The sequence below is a fragment of the Aegilops tauschii genome, chromosome 1, assembly GCF_002575655.3.
Source record: "Aegilops tauschii subsp. strangulata cultivar AL8/78 chromosome 1, Aet v6.0, whole genome shotgun sequence".
Taxonomy (NCBI): domain Eukaryota; kingdom Viridiplantae; phylum Streptophyta; class Magnoliopsida; order Poales; family Poaceae; genus Aegilops; species Aegilops tauschii.
Window position 1 is genome coordinate 489,183,306 of NC_053035.3, and position 16,802 is coordinate 489,200,107.

At 45.5% G+C, this 16,802-nt stretch overlaps 2 protein-coding genes across 6 annotated transcripts; both read right to left on the reverse strand.

The window, feature by feature from the left end:
• Positions 1–474: 474 nt before the first annotated feature.
• LOC109759799 (uncharacterized) lies at positions 475–4,212 on the reverse strand. Of its 5 annotated transcripts, none has more exons than XR_005759299.3 (6): positions 3,759–4,212; positions 3,079–3,208; positions 2,819–2,900; positions 2,662–2,710; positions 1,804–1,881; positions 475–998 (listed from the first exon to the last, which is right to left on the reverse strand). XR_005759299.3 is itself a non-coding variant. In XM_040391886.3 (5 exons), coding segments are annotated over exons 1-4 (483 nt in total). In that variant the 5' UTR covers positions 4,028–4,212; the 3' UTR covers positions 475–1,881; positions 2,662–2,708. The 5 variants fall into 5 exon arrangements, 3 of the variants coding, with proteins under 3 accessions (XP_040247820.1, XP_020174226.1, XP_020174228.1); XR_005759307.3 differs by having other exon boundaries at positions 475–1,050; XM_040391886.3 differs by having other exon boundaries at positions 475–1,881.
• A 6,285-nt stretch (positions 4,213–10,497) lies between these two features.
• LOC109759789 (uncharacterized) lies at positions 10,498–16,521 on the reverse strand. The gene is made up of 21 exons (XM_020318627.4): positions 16,248–16,521; positions 15,246–15,325; positions 14,672–14,758; positions 14,193–14,243; positions 13,972–14,089; positions 13,780–13,836; positions 13,582–13,646; positions 13,385–13,468; positions 13,219–13,269; positions 13,047–13,109; positions 12,918–12,964; positions 12,754–12,832; positions 12,601–12,663; positions 12,339–12,428; positions 12,214–12,252; positions 11,919–12,146; positions 11,742–11,827; positions 11,601–11,649; positions 11,438–11,518; positions 11,254–11,347; positions 10,498–11,108 (listed from the first exon to the last, which is right to left on the reverse strand). Exons 1-21 carry the CDS (start codon positions 16,363–16,365, stop codon positions 10,939–10,941), a joined length of 1,800 nt encoding a protein of 599 aa, XP_020174216.1. The 5' UTR covers positions 16,366–16,521; the 3' UTR covers positions 10,498–10,938.
• Between the last annotated feature and the right edge of the window lie 281 nt (positions 16,522–16,802).

Genomic DNA, 16,802 nt, shown 5'->3' on the forward strand with positions numbered 1-16,802 from the left:
GGAAACCATGACTATCTGTTGATCAACGAGCTAGTCAACTAGAGGCTTACTAGGGACATGTTGTGGTCTATGTATTCACACATGTATTACGATTTCCGGATAACACAATTATAGCATGAACAATAGACAATTATCATGAACAAAGAAATATAATAATAACCATTTATTATTGCCTCTAGGGCATATTTCCAACACATATATGATGCTCTGGAAGCTCTGCTGTTGTCACAAAGTTTTGACCAATTTCTTCTGATAGTCGCTCTCCCATCGACACCCTTCAATGCTAAAAAGAGGATTGTTGTTAGCATGTACCTAGTAAGATCTGTTATAGTATAAACATCAACCAACCACATTAGTAACCTAAACTGGAAGGTACAGGGTACAGTAGAACCAAAACTTATATATTTTCATCATATTTTAATTTACTCGTACGACTGGAAGAACCCTTTCAACATGATTGACTGGGGAAACATCAAGCAGCCAAATAAACATATATATACACAGGTGATACAGACAGAGCATGTCGAAAGGCAATTTTGCAGAAACACTGTTACATCAATTTGAATCAAAAAGATATAATTAAGTAATTAACAATCACCCAATAAAGAGGAAACATGTGGCAGTAAGCATGATAAGGAAACGCTTTACGTATCTTCTGCATATAGCCCCCTAATGTTGCAAAAACCTTTTCTGGATCAGTATAGTATCTTGGTACATGTGATTTTGTTGAGAATTTTTTTACCAAATGAACCAACCAATCCTTCCTTGAGCATACAACATCCCCCACATGAGCTCCGAAGACGGGAGGAGCAACGGTCAGAGAGAGACATACAGAGAGAGACGGGGTGACCTGGAACCTCGACGGAGTGGAGCTCCAGGCAGCAGAGCTCCGACGGGGCCATCACGAGATGAAGATCACGACTTGGGGCCCGATCTGCCTCGTCGAGAGCCCTAGATGAAAACACTGGGGACTCGATCTGCCGGTGCTCCTTGCCTCCCTACAAAGGGAGAGCGCCAACTGGTGGATCAGGAGTAGCTCCGAGGGGCGACCTTGACAGGGAGAGCAGTGGCAGCATCATGCTCAGGTGGACGGGTTGGTAAATATCACCCAGAAAATAAAAGGCTTACTATACATATAAATATGTCCTCCAATGTCCATGAATTTTGATGAATAACCTTCAGCTAAGAACAGAGTTGGGAGCAGCCAAAATCATGCAAATAATCAAGTATAAACCTAAGAATATGTCATGAAGTTGTATACTGCTAAGTGATGTTCATCCCACTACTTTTGCAACCTTAGACCAGTTTCTATAGTCTACCCTCCTCCATTTGTTGCCTATTCCAGTAAGTAGATGGCCTGAGGACTGAATAATGAATCTATGTAACTGAAAAGACAGAGCATTCACACATCCCAATTCTGAACATTTTGGTAATTTATATGACAGGCTGTAACCATATTAAGCACTCACAATTGATTATTTCCTAATTGGTCACCTAAACACCCTTTAATATACTATGACCAATAATGATAGAAGTCATCAAGCTCTTTATGATATTTTTCTACTTCAGACTGCAAATGACATTAAATGAGTGTCAAAACAGAATATTAAAAAAATAAAAAGGTTCAAGGTACTTCTGACAGAACTCTCAGCATTATTTTGGTATATAACTTAAGCCCTGGATCAACTAATCTACCATGGTAGGTTATTCTTCTTAATGAAAACACATATATGTAAGAACTGTTAGTTAATCACGAGTCCAACTAATTTAGCAAACCAAGCCATGAATGGGAGCAAGCATCACCTTTGTAGAGAGAGTGGCACAAGGGAGCTCTGCTTCTCCTGCCATCTCCAACCCCGAATGCCGCCTCCAGCCCTGTAGCTGCCATAAAATTTGACAAGGAAACCATGTGATCACTAATTAATATCAGGAAATGGTCGCATCAGAGATCAAAAGACAATACTTTTCTTAGCCCAAATGATTCCATTGGTAATCATGCAGTAAACAATGCTACCACCCCAAGCCAGTGCAAAGGCATGGACAAATAAGCAGATTCATGCTAAAGAAAAGAAGCACCGCCTTTCTTAGTGTATATATAGGAACCTTCAAAAGCAGAGTGAGCATTACATATATTGTTAACAATTAAGGAAATGATAAATATGCTACTAATGCTAATTAGAGTCAGTCGATAAGATCCATGAAAATATTTATTGACCATTTGTGACTCATCAGTAGTATAGCAGCACGATAACCTTTTACAACATATCTAACTCTAAGCAACCCCAAGTTCTCAGGTTTGAAATAATTTTAGACAAACAACCAACTGATTTCTTTTGAAGTTCAGTTAACATCTCGGCAGAGAACACACTGTTAACGTTTCCATGTCTTGAACCTAACCAGCAACCATTGCAAATTCTCAGTTTTCTTATTTTAGAATGCACCATTCCTTGATGCTGGAAACTAAATAAAGCTAGGCAATAGAAGAGCAAGAGGAGCTTACCAGCAATAGTTCATTCATAAAACTATTCTGATATGACCGAAGTCAAAACTAAATTACTATTAGTCAATCGTGTACTATATGCACCACATAGACACCTTGAGGATGCACACACAGGTGCGACAGGTTGGTACTATAACAAGGTGAGGAAGAATCATGCTTACCAAGTCCGTGGCAGCCTGCAGCATAACATGATAACCCCACTCTCCATTCCTAGTTTGTTCAGTAATAAGCATACAAAAGTTAGAAGAGTTCATCCTTCCACTCTAATTAATAAATATTTACTGATAAATAAATAGTAGAAAAGGAGCAGGCACTGACATTGGCATCTTCTTAAGACATTCTCTGTAATCCATAGGGACATATCCAGTATATATCTCATGATGAGCCAATGAGATCCAAGCTGTGAATAAAAATACATTAATGTGAGAACAAAGGATCTGACAAGTTTTTTTCTTCATCTTCTCCAGTAACAACATTAAAAAGAGATAGAACCAGTTCTGTAGATGTATATATCTAGCAATTAAAATCATTTTTATAGTTACTGTAAGAAGGAACCAAATTTGGAAAGAGGTTAGTACTTGCAGAGTAAGTTTTGTACTGGATACCAAACATGCCATTCTCAAAAAGTAAACAGAAAATCGAATCCCATAGGCCTGACAACCGCCATCTCCGTTGAATTTGATCTCAACCAAGCCGTACAGCACCAACCTAAGTAAGAGATCATATTAGAGTAAAATGGCAAACATTCAGAAAAACCTACCACATAGCACAGAAAATTATGTGCAGAATTATGGGATAAATAATACTCACTGATGCTTAAAACAACTATATATCCACTCACATGATTAGCACTTCAGTACAATATCATAGAAGTTAATATGATGTTCAGTACAGTATCATAAAAAAGAGACCCACACAACCTTTTGCACGGATGTGCTTACACAAGATAATGTGAAACGAAGGCATGTGAGAAAACCAAAGTCAGGACTCTAGGTATGACTGGACCCTGAGCAGCATCAACACACTACATGGCATACATAATCAGTCTATGAATTTCCCATGCACAAAATTGCCCAAGCAGAGCACACAGCAGATGCTATGTGCTCTGCTTGGGCAATTGCTCTAAAACATAAAATTGCTCTAAAATTGAACCCCCACTTCCCCTAAACCATAATACAAAATCTTAATGGCTTCAGTGGCCTCCCATACCACTCTGACGAAGCAGGAAACACAATCAGGATGGGAGCAGACAGCGCACCTGAGTGAAGTCCACCGCTTCGAAATCATCCACGTACTCCTCTGGGATCTGGACGGCGCCGGATGCCGCGACCTTAGGAGAGGAGGCCGTGGGAAGGGGTCGGCGTACTTGGTCGGCGCATCGAGCCGCTCCAGCATGGCCTTGGCTGCGTCGTACGCCGCGTCCCCCGACGCCGCGCACGTCGCCAAGAACGCCTCCACGTCCTCCGCGTCCCCCGACGACGCGCACGTCGCCAGGAACGCCTCCACGTCCTCCGCCGCCGTAGCCATTCCCTCCCCTTCGACGGACCGGACCGGATGGTTATGGATCCGATTTTCGAGTGGGAGTGGGAGTGGGAAGAGCGGGAGGTGGGGTGAGGCAGCAATGGCGGAGAGGAGGCCGGTGGCTAATCGGGGCGGCGGCTAGGGTTCCTCGAGGAACGAATGGGAGCAGGGCGAAGAGGGCGAATGGGAGCAGAAGAGGCAAGCCAGCCGAACCCCCAACCTTGTCGAACCAGAGCCAACCAGCGGCCACCACACACAGGGACAGAACATGAAAAGTCGAAAACGCCCTCGGCGGGGCAGGGAAATATCGGCGGTGGCATGAGATCTTTTTCTCTGGATGGCGCCGACGGGCCGCACAGAGCACACTCCCAGCCACAACCGCTGACCGGCGCGGCCCACCAGCGAGGGACCCACATGTCAGTGAGACAGCAGAGTAATTCCGGAGTAAGAAAAAACAGTAAGGGAAACCGAATGGAACCTACTATTCATTATAGCAGTGTCGTTTCTTGATCCGACGGCTGATATCATCTGAGGGCGAGATCGAACGGTCCAGAACAGATCTAAAAACTGATCCGATGGCCAGGAATCTCAAGCGGCGAGGAGGCTGGGTGGCTCCCAACTAACATATTTCCTGATTCCTGATTCCTGATACGAGGCCGGATGCCCACGACACTAATCTCAGATACAGCTTCAGGAGCAACTCTGTACTGCTACATATATACTGTATATATCATCAGACATGCAGGAGTAGGGGTGTTACCTCTAGACGAGGGCCCCGAACCTCGGTAAACCATCGCGCGCTGCTTGCCCAATCCCGTCCCTTGATCTCCACTGCAGCCTTGCCCTCACCTCAAGCCCCCCTGTGGCATCGGCCATCTCGCGAACCCCCTGAGGACTAGTCCGCCGGTACATTTCTCAAATTGATGGACGGAAATGTTTCCACATGACAAATTGATGGACCCTAGCGCAGTTACCACAGGTGCAAACATGCGAAACTACATGTACTACGTATGCAGCACGATCTAGTAGGCACATGTACAGTACAATCGACCAACTCTGTCGGCCCAGTGCTTGGCACTCCTTCTTCCACCCCGCACTTGTCCTCTGCTCATCAGCTCTGCGCACCAGGACAGTAAGCAAGGCCTCTTATGTGTTTGGCTTTTCTATGTAACTAGATGATACCCTGCACATTTTTGCGGGAACTCTTAGTCCTACGCACATGATAAATAAGAACATAGTACTTGGAGTATAATTATGAACATAATAGAATGTGAACTATACATGTGATCAGGTTTTCTATTAAATATAGTTATTTGACATAACTAATCTTATGGGTAAATCATTCTTCACCTCTACATAGTCCGGTCCTGAGCATGCAGTCTGTTGCTGAACTTTTTCTGTTGGAGCCTAGACTGCACAACCCATAATCATGAAGGATATAAGGTAGTTACGAATAACTAAGTATCTCATGAGTAATGAGACAAAAAATGTTACATGAACATCCAATAAAGTTATCTTTCAAACCGTGTCGCCCTCGTCTGGCAACACGGGGGTAACCCTCGACGCCGGGAGTTCCTGCTCCCGACCAACCTGCCCTGCATCTGGCCCTCTCCGCCTCCGGCTCCCGCGCGCCGCCACCGCCGGAGGGCCGGCCGTGCGATCACGTCGCCGTGCTTGAGGATGGCTGTGGTGGAGGCCCCCCTCCCCCACGCGCTGGAGACCTTCCCTCGACCCGGCCCCAGATCGAATCTGGCACGCCGCGGCCACTCCGCCCCGACCAACTGCTGCACCGCGTCTTGCCGGTCGTACGCAGCGGCACGGCCGCCTCCGTGGTGATCCTCCTCCCGTCCGCCTCTTGCCCCCCGTGGCGCAGCCCCTCGTCTAGTTGTCACCGTTTGGGGCGGGCGCGACCCTTGGGGGAGGTGGCCGCGGCTCGACCCTGCCCTAGGTGCAGGCCACCCTTCGCCCAGACGGCGCCACGTCCGAGCTACAGTGTAGGCCTCTGCGTGTGTGGTCTTGGGATCCTTTGGCAGGATGCTAGAAGCTTCACGGTGGATATTTGTCAACACCGCTCCGGTCCCGGCCTCCATGGACCTGCGTTCTCCACTGTCCTTTTCTGTCGGCGTCCTACCGGCACGGTTTCGGCCCGGTGCGCCGACAGCTGCGCCCCTTCCAGCTTTGGTTCGTCAGCGTTTTGGTGGCTCCGCCTCCGGCAGCTCGGATCTGCATTCCCTTCCGGCTCCAGGTTGCCGGTGGCGTCGACCATCATTCTTCCATCCGTGTTGGCTCTCTATCCACTGCCTCTCCGACCCCGTCCATCTACAAGCCATGCCGGTTTCAAAGCTCGCGTTTTTCATCAGCGACAGGTGCAGCCCCACCCCCCTTCGAGGTAGCGGTCGACAAGCAAGTTGTCTCCGGCATCTTCAGATCCTGATCTGGTGACTTTGGGATTGCTCAGACTCAGACCAGGCGAAATCCAAGCTCGGCTTGCCGATGCTGGCAGCGGCGACACTCGCGGGTGTCGTTTCCCTTCCTGGAGGCGCTTCCTTGGCTTTGATATGTGCCCCTCGTCGAGCAGCAGGGGAAACCCTAGGTCTGGTTCTCCGGATCGGATGGCGACGGCGTCACGACGTCGTTCCCCTTCTTGAAGGCGCCATCTTGCTAGCTCGTTGTGTCCCGGTGCTGGACTTGAAGATGTTTGACGTCTTGCTGATTTGATTTGCTCCTCTAGTTTTAGTTTTGGTGGGTTTAGTTGTGTTTCACCCTCTTCGGGCTAGGCAGCCCGTCTCTCTCTCTGTCCCGTGCACCATGCTCATGCCTCCTTGCGTTCATGTCATTTGTTGTGCATGTTGTTATAGTCATTCTCTTTCCTTCTATCAATGAAAAGATACGCAAGCTTTGTGTATTCGCGAAAAAAAGGGGATATGTTTCATTTAGCATAAATGGCCTAAAGTTAAATTTCAGTTTAGGTGTGTCCATGCCAACTATGGTTTTGATAGAAACAAATATGCAACAGGGAGAACTATGATGAAAATCACAACAGTTACATCTTGAATCTCTTTTTTGAGAATTCCAGTCTTAGCTTGAAGTTTGACATGTTACCATGGGTACTGCTCCGCTTATGCATTCATGCTCTCCAACTATGTGAAATCATAGGTTATGTTGCAAGGGCTCTGACTGTGAAGGGGGTAATCTGGGATACCATTCATGAACTTAATTAAGCTTCTGCTTCACCCATTCTGCACTCTTCAATTGCTAAACGATACAAAAGTAGCAGGCGGTTAGATAATAGACATGAAGAGATCAATTAATGGACTGCTCCTGGAAGTGAAGAGCAAAACTTCTTTGGAAAGAAACCAATGCAAATATCTGAATGAACTGTAGCAGAACATATACCTCAATCCGAATATGTGAACTGATTCAAGGTAAAGCGACCTTCAGATTTGACAATAACATTGACCTTTAGATTCGACAATGTAAAATGAATCGGTAAAAGAATCATGCAGAATCCCATTTACCTTGCTGACGGGAACATTGCCGCCAACAGAGGAGTTCATCACCAAGGAATCAACTCCACCGTTTGTCCCGTGTATAGCTTGACACCTGCGACCCTCTGCATGATAAAAAATAGTTGCCAGTACAGCACATGGTTATTTACCGACCAAGGTAGAAAGCGACAGAAAAGGATTGACACGAAGTGAAAAGAGCACAGAGCTATGATCTAAGCCGGAAGTCATGCTAGTCACAGCCTGGGCGCCCTGGAGTAAGATTCAGGTCGTTCATCTCTTGGGCTATGTGGTCAGTCAGGGAGCGTCGCCTCAGATCTTCTCGAACCAAGAGACGGGCTTTGTACACATCGAGAACATTAAACGACACAAAGAACATTTAGCTTGTACAGACCTGAATTCTTGGTTTGTTGCCGTGCATCGTCAAGTTTCTTGGTGGCACTGCGACGACGCGGGTGAGTGTGGATGGCCGTGGCCGGGCGAAGCCGATGCAGAGGTGTCGTCCGGGCATGGCGTCGCAGGCCAAGCAAAGCCGAGGCGAGGCACCAGGGAGGCATCGTGGGCGTGCACTGGCGCGCCGCGGTGTGGAGACGGAACATCGAGCTCTCCATCTTTGCGTGATGATGAGATCACGTAGACCGGAAGTACGAGGCTACGAGCGGACGACTCGATTAGGATAGGAAGACGCGGAGATAAAAGAACCATGTTATGTTATGTGGACTCTTGGATTGCCTCGTCTGTTACAGGAGACGGGAGAGCAAACAACCCGAGGATGGCTCCGTACTAGAAAAACTGGGTAAGATTTGTTGGATTATTTTTCACAGTAACATAAGTGGGCCAGGGATGATGAGGTGGATAGGCTGCATGTCAAGAGAAATAACATAGTAGGGATGAACTATTTAGGAGATGAGATGATTAAGTGGTTGGATTTAGCGAAATCTCGTTGGGTGGAACACATACTCCAACAAGCTCTTCTTCTGTTAGGTGTTTGTGTGCGCCGGCGTGTGCATGTGCGTGTGTTTCTTAGGGCATCTCCAAAGCGGACCCTCAAACTGCCCACATAAGTTCGTGCCGCGCAGGCCGGGTGTATTTTGTCATCCAACGCGGTCCTATATCAGTCCGCCGACTGGTCCGGGCGTGCTTTTTCCTGCAAATTGGAAGCAAACCAGGGCTTTGTGGGAGTCTGGACAACAGCCACGCAGGAATCCGACACCCTCGGCTCACTCAAATCCCCCTCCTGGTCCCATTCTCTTCCACTACACCCATGCCCCTCCTCCCCTTGCTTTGCATTCGCGCCCTCCTCGACGCCTCCGTTGTACCTTTTCGGGCGCTACCCAGACATTGTCGGACGTCTGCAACCACCACACACGCGCCCACTCGCCTTATACTAAGGCGCCATCCACCCAGGATCATCCGCAGCCAAGTACCCTACGCCCCTATCGACGACGTCCATGGCGGTCACCACGCCCGACAGGTGCTCAGTCAAATGCCATTGAGCTTATTTTCAAACTTCATGTTGTTTTTCAGAGTAAAGGATGGCGGGATACTCGGGTATGGAGGATGAGTTGTTGTGGGATGCGTGGTTGGTTGTATCTGCGGATTTCGTAGGCAGGACCGGAAGGGGGCTTTTCTTGCAGCGCGTGCATGATTCGTTTCATGCGTGAAAGCACATTGGTCCATACGACATGCACATCATCCATGAACGCAATAGGAAGTCGCTAGCGTATCAAGGGTACACCATACAGACCACCGTTGTCAAGTTTTGTAATGCGGTTAATTGGCTGGAGGCAAGGTGACTATTGCGCGGAGTAGCCGTGGAGATCGTAAGTTTTTCTCCTTCTTGTTCAACTTGTTGATTGCTTCATTCATTCACCCAGTGTTGCTCTACACCTTGTGTAACATGTACATGCAACCGTGATGTACCACAGGATAGAGAGCAAACCATGTACACACATCCACTGTAGGATGAAACTCAAGGGGCAGCGTGTGTGGAACGATATGATCCGTTCGTGGAGAACTTGTTGAGCATCCGGATAATATTGTTGAATTTGATCTATTGTTGTGCTAGACTTATTTGCATGTTATGTATGGATGACTTGTGCTATTTTCTATCTGAACTTTGATGAATACTGTCGTGTTTGATGAATTTTGTCCGGTCAGTTGAAATGCGATTTGAATTGTATGCAGATAGCGTTGGATGGTCGGCTCCAGCATCCGTCACCCCTGTCCTCGGACTGATGCGGTTTGCGGAGCAGCGTTGATGCCCTTACTTAGATCAGCATACATTGTTTATGTATACAAATACAACTCTATTAGATGTATGACAAGTGTCATCATCCTGGTCATCCTATTACAAATATCTTAATTCTAGAACTCTCTACGGTGTTATCTAAGCCCTACATATTTTTTACACTCATGAGTATTGTAGATACCACCTGAAATATCAAGCTCTAGGATTTTCTTAATTACACTCTGAAATGTCACTATGATTTGCAATAAGTGCCAACTGACATCCCACTCTGTTGTCTTCCCGTAGTATCATATGAGAGGCCATTACCTGAACAGCGGCTGCGTATGAGCTCAGATCAGGAGGGTTTGATGTGGTCGTTGTTCCGCCATTTTGTCTTACAATTGTGGTTTGTGGTGCATTTTTTTGTAAGAGAATCACAGCGGCTCATAAACAGATTAAATGAACAAAATGCTTAACACATTTCGTCCAACAAGTTGTTTGTGGCAGGCAATTTTTTCTTCCTATCCCCGCAGGAAAGAAAATATTTCTGTCAACAGATACACCAAAAACAGAGCTGCGCCCTGGAGAGAACACATTTGGTCGAAAGACCGATTTGCGACATCTGAGTATTTGCTTCCTCCTATTCAGAAGGAAATGGAAATGTGTTTCTGCTAAATCACTGCATTCCAGATATATATATACAAAAAAAGGGGAGAAGGCATGAGGTGTGCAGCAGCAAATTCAGATCCGAACAGTTTGGTACATATTTTTTTCCCAAATACTACTACAGTAGCTGCTTATAATCATTCAGTCACTGGAGAGCAGCGGTTCTGTTTTACAATGTACAAGCAGGCGAGACGGCAGGCTTGAATCTGAAGCTAGCTGCACATCCCCAGCCTTACAACCTTGATAATAAAATCCTTAAAGAAACAAACGAACAAGCGAAAGGAATAGCAAGCGGAACTAGAGCAGCACTAATAAACCCTAGCTAATTTTGCTTCCGCGCGACCCCAAATAGTTCCCTTCATAAAAACCCGGAAACGGCTCGTCGTGTCGCTGGAGCTGCCGATCTCTTCTTGCTTGATCAGAGAGATAGATCCATACTACAGAAAATAAAAAAAAGGAAAGAAGAACACATGCAGGAAAAGAAAAAGAAAAAAAACTGATCTGCTGCCGTGCTGCTAGATGTGAATACTGCTGCCATTCGCGAAGTACGTCGACACCAGGCCGTTCATCCTTAACTTCGTCTTAGGGGCTCCGGGACCGGCGATGCACCTGGTCGGTGAGCTGACAGCACCGGAAGTACGCTGAAGCAGGTGCTCTAGCTGTCCAGACGACGCAGCGATCAATCCTGTACATATTCAAGCACATTGTGTACGTCATTTTGTTGTTAATTTGGTCAGGTTCTCAGCTTTGCCAAGCGAAATTGAGATCGAAATGAAAGAGACAGTATATTGTATCAGACAGAGTGAAGTGCAGTTTTGAGGATGTTTTACCTAAGAAAAGTGGTGATGGCTTTCCAGGCCTAGAGTTAAATTCAGGATGAAATTGCGTGCCCACGAAAAACTTATGAGTTGGTAGCTCAATAATCTGTATCCAGTAAAGCATTTCACATTAGGTATTTGGAGGAACAAACATATTGGTGCGTTACTAATTCTAACGAAAATTTAGTAAGCTTACCTCCATGCGTCTCCCGCTTTCATCCCTGCCCACGAAAGAAAGCCCTGCTTTCTCAAATTCTGAGACCATGTCAGGATTCACCTGAAAAAATGGAGAGTGTTTCTATCACCAAACTGGATTAATAATAACAGAAAGTTACATGTCATCGCATTCTTTGACATACCTCGTATCTGTGGCGGTGTCGTTCGTCTACATAGTTAGCATTGGCATACCTATAACAGTTCAGATCTCGTACGATTATTTCCAGAACATGAAATGTGAAGAAGGCGTCAAAGGTGAAATAACAATGTACGAGATTTCTTACAGTTTAGCAGATTTGCAGTTGTTGACCTGGAAAAATGTCCTCCTTGAACCGAGGCGCATCGTTGCACCCATGTGAGTTTTGGAGCCCTGCAGAGGCATTGTGGAAGGTGCAGAGTAAGCACAAGGTGATTTCACAGAAATAAACTACTTAAATACAATAGCTGGTAAGGCAACCTACCTCTGGCATGAAGATAACACATGGTGTTTTTGCAGCTGGATCAAACTCCGTGCTATTAGCATCACGCAGCTTCATGACAGAACGCGCATACTCGATCACTGCAATTTGCATGCCCAAGCAAATGCCGAGATACGGAACGTTGTTTTCTCGCGCATGTTTTGCAGCAAGAATTTTTCCCTGGACACCTCTGTCTCCAAAACCTCCCGGAACTAGTACGCCGTTTGCACCCTGAGGTTGAGAACTCTTTCAGATTTCTGCATAATTGCCATCGTTTGAAAATATATGCGGTGCTTACCTTTAGTAGACCCCATGCTTTCTCATAGGCATCAGGCGTCTGTACAATGAAACAATACCCAAGATCAGTATATTCACCATCATAGAAAGTGGGATTAAAATGATATCCGGTAAAAATGTGCTGACCTCTACAGCAGCAGAATCTTCAAGATCACATGAAGGAACCCAGTCCACTACCAGTTTCCTGTCCAAAGCAACCGACGCATGCAGAAGAGCCTGACAGAGGTATCAGAAAATAAACTTGATTACACCCCAAAAAATGTGTCCAAACATGGCCGTTCTCTCAAGGGAGGTTGCAAGATTTCACTAAATGCCTACAAAGCTAAGAACCACGCCAAGGAACACTTGAGTAGATGAATCATGCACGGATAAATGTCAAGTAAATCACCTTCAAAATAGACAGGTAGGAATCCGATATGCCGGTATATTTTCCAACCATGGCAATCCTGACCTGAGAATATTTGTGCACGATAATGTTTAGCACCAGATAAGGCTTACATGTATTACTGAAGGTAACAATTCAAAGGATCAGAGCACCAACCGGAGATTTCAGTTTGTCGAATCTGCTGGCTCTTTCAGTCCATTCAGACAACTTAGGTTCTTGAGGCACTTTCCCCACACTATATAAGAGAAGAAGGAATGCTAAGTACACCGATAAATTAGTCAAATTGATAATCTAATCATACTTGGATAAAAAAGACGTACCACCAAAGGCCCAGAACCTTCAAAATAGCTTCATGGGCTCTCTGATCCTGTAAAAATACCAGTACATATCGTTTGCTAAGCACATTTAAATTTGGATTCAGTTAACAGAAGAAACTTTATGTGACATACCCTGAGCAACAAAGGGATGTGCCAGATGTTTGTTACATCATGGAGATTAACGATGTTTGAAACCTGACAGAAAAAACTCAAAAGTCAGCACTAATGTTGTACTAAAGGAAATACGTGCTTGCTAATGTACAGAGTTTTCAGTAGCCTTGCACTAAAAGGAAATACTTATTACCGGAACTTGGCAAAACTGCGAGAGTTTCAGTTTCACATTTTCTTCCAGTGGCTGCCATAAAGCACAGAGCAAACAATGTGTAAAGTTAACCATCGGCATCGACGGACTGGAAACAGGGGGTAGGGCTATGGAAGAATGAAAATACAAGACAAATCCTGCATGATACCTGAGTACTGCGGCATGCCAAGATATCAGGCATCAACCCAAGTCCTCTTAGTCCGCGGACACTATGCTGGGTAGGCTTTGTTTTCTGAATAAATGATAGTTTGTATTATTTAAAGGAAACGATGTAAATGAAAATGAGTATCGCGGACAATGTCAATATTTTCAGTATTATGGAGCTTCCTTGTGAGTAAAAGTTACCTGTTCACCAACTACAGTTAGAACTGGTACAAGACTAACATGAACCAGGCAAAAGTTTCCAGGTCCTGAAATGCATATTGAGTAAGATCAGGTTATGTAAACTCAGTTTTACTTGGAAAATAAAATTCTGAAGTCAGATATTGTAAATCATGGTCAAAGAAATAAAGAAAACACTGAAGGACTTCACTTTTTTCTCACCTACGCGGTACGAAAATTGACCCAATGCTTCGATAAAAGGCATTGATTCGATGTCCCCTGCACCAAGAATGCAACTGTTATGCAGTGAAATTATTTTGACCCCTCAACCAGCAATACTTGCAAACAACTGTGTCCATCGTGTTATTAACAAGTGCGATGGTTTGCTGCAGTAATTTAGTATGTTGTTTTTACCTATAGTGCCACCAAGTTCAATGACACAAACATCAGCTGGCTTATCTGTGCCATCAACCGGATTCATCGCCACACGTTCAATCCAGTCTTGTATTTCATCGGTAATGTGCGGCACAACCTGACAAAAGAAGACTTAGTCAGTAAAGTCATCAATAAAAGTTGCACTATTTGCACAAGAACTTACAAAAACAGGGAACTCTATCCTAGTTACCAACTCGCACCTGAACAGTTTTTCCCAGGTAGTCTCCTTTTCGTTCTTTGTTAATAACAGCCTGTATCAAATCGAAAACTCAACTGTTAGTTAGATGATAAAAGCACGAAGAAAAAACAATTTAATTTATTTTTCCAAAAAAAAGAAACATGTCTTGTAAGGAGGATATCAAATCTAAGTGATAGCATATTCTCCAGCGGTCCTAAACTTTGATAGCTACATAACTCCCAACAGCTACATATGGCATTTAATTGCAGTTAGGCCCATACAAGATTTGTCAAGGTGAAATGTAAACCACATAACTCTGGTAAAGTGACACAAGAAATTATTTGTGGGTCCCATGGAAAATCCTGGCAATCAAGTACCCAAACAAGAAAATATCACCAGTCTGCAAATGTCAAAGGTGAAGTATAAACCACAATTTTTCACTGGATAGCCTGAAGTCTAAATGTTCACCCAGACAAAGACTGATCATATATCCCGGATCACCTGGTAGATCTTTCCAGTGGTTATGTTGTTGTCGCGAGTCAGCTTGATGTCCAGAAACCGCTCGTAATTTCCAAGATCCAAGTCCACCTTTGACCCAAAAAATGAGAGAGAGATATCAAAATGAGGTACGTTGAATCCTTGAAAGAACAAAAAGGAAAAAAATCGCAATTATCCCATACTAGGCTCATTTTGTAGGAATGCTAGAACGTGGAAGAAGATAAGAAAAGTGTGCCCCTTTTGACAAGTGGGCAAGTGCCAAAATTTAGGGCGCTGACGTGGCATTATCTTGTACTAGGTGCAGAGGTGGCATTTTGTTATCCATGGTTGGTTGGTGCACTTTCTCAAATTTCTTGATAACCCAAATACTTGCGTATTTCAGACTGAACCTCCAAATAAGCTTGTAAGAAGTGGTTTAGTACAGTTTAGTGCAGGACAAACAGCTAGTTAAGTACTCCTCCGTAAATAAATATAAAAGCGTTTAGACCACTACTTTTACAGAGGGAGTACAGTTTTGTAGAGTGGTTTGGCACAGCTTTGTAAGAGGTTGATGGTGAAGCAGCGGCTAGTTAGGTACCTCGCCGCCGTCGTCGAGGACGAAGACCTCGCCGTGCTCGAAGGGGGACATGGTTCCGGCATCGGTGTTGAGGTAGGGATCTGCACATCACATGGGCATGGCAGTGAGAAAATAAACAAGATGAGAGTCAGAGCAGAGGAGCCGGCCACTGGTGAACCCAGATTATTTATCTCAATCTAGTGAAAAGATTTGTTAAAGAACTGGACCCAAGATGCATAGTACCACTAGTACATGACAGGACAAGGGGAAATACAGTTTGTTAGTAGTAGTAAAGATTAAAGAAGTAGACCCAAGAAAGGTTCATGGCACTTGGCCCGGGTCAAGAGACAGAAAGTTCCAGTTAACCTTTCAAAAACAAAAGAAAGTTTCAGTTGAGACAAAAAATCTGCCTGAGCGAGCAGAGCACGAGGTGCCAAATTTGACCCGGATTACCGGCTGCCCGCCTCCCATGTGAAATAAAATACACCTGGGAAGTGAGAGGAGTTCATGTGTCTCAAGGAACCCGGACAGTGACACTGGCCGACATACAAAGTCTCAGATTCACCGAAGCATACACAGACATCACCAACGAAAAGAAAATGAACCGTCAAAACTAGCCTGCAGTGCAGGGTACGTGCATTTTGCTCTGATTTGGGGACAAGAGTTGGTTGATTTTGTGATCTAGGAAGAAGAAAACCGTAACCAGTAATTAACCTAACCTAACTAGCAAGCTAGAGGTAGTTAACTAACCTAGCTGCTGCTGGTAGTTTTGAAACTTGGACTGGACAAGAACAGAAGAAAAAACAAAGAGGGGGAGCACGTTGGTGCCCAGTGCGATCACGTGGCCACCATTACCAAGGAGCAGAGCAGAGCAGACGGCCGTTATTTTCTTTTCATTTTTTCCGTCTCTCTCTCTCTCTCTCTCTCTCTCTCTCTCTCTCTCTCTTCTGGTTTTGACCGGCAAAAGAAAGAAATGGGGAACCGGCGGCGGGAAAAACGGGAGGAGGAGGAGGCGGCGGTTACCGATCTTGATGGAGGTGACGCGGAGGCCGCAGGCCTTGAGGAGGACGCCGATGCTGCTGGCCGTCACGCCCTTGCCCAGGCCGCTCACCACGCCGCCGGTCACCAGCACATACTTCATGTCCACGTACACGCGCGGGAGCTTCCCAAACCGCCGGTCCGTCACTGCACTGGCAGGCTGGCTAGCTCGTGCTGCTGCCGCCTTCTTTGGGGGCTCGGAGAATGGGGGAGGGGAGGGGAGAGGGAGTGGCCGAGGTGAGGTTTTTGGTTTGGATGTGAATGAGAGGGGAGGGAGGAGGAGGGCTGTGTTAAATAGAAGCGGGAGGTAGGCAGGCTACTGAGGCGGGGACAAAAAAAAGCCACTCATTCTCTCTCTACTACATAACTGAAAGTGTAGAGCCTCAGAAAAAAGCGTTAGCCCCTTTCATTTTCTCTCTCTACTGTTTCTGTCAAAATCCAACGGGTGATACATAATTTATCCATGGAAAATCTAGGGGCCCCGGAGGACCACATCTGATCCGTATGTTTATTGTTTTTCAAAAATTTAGGTTTGCGGTT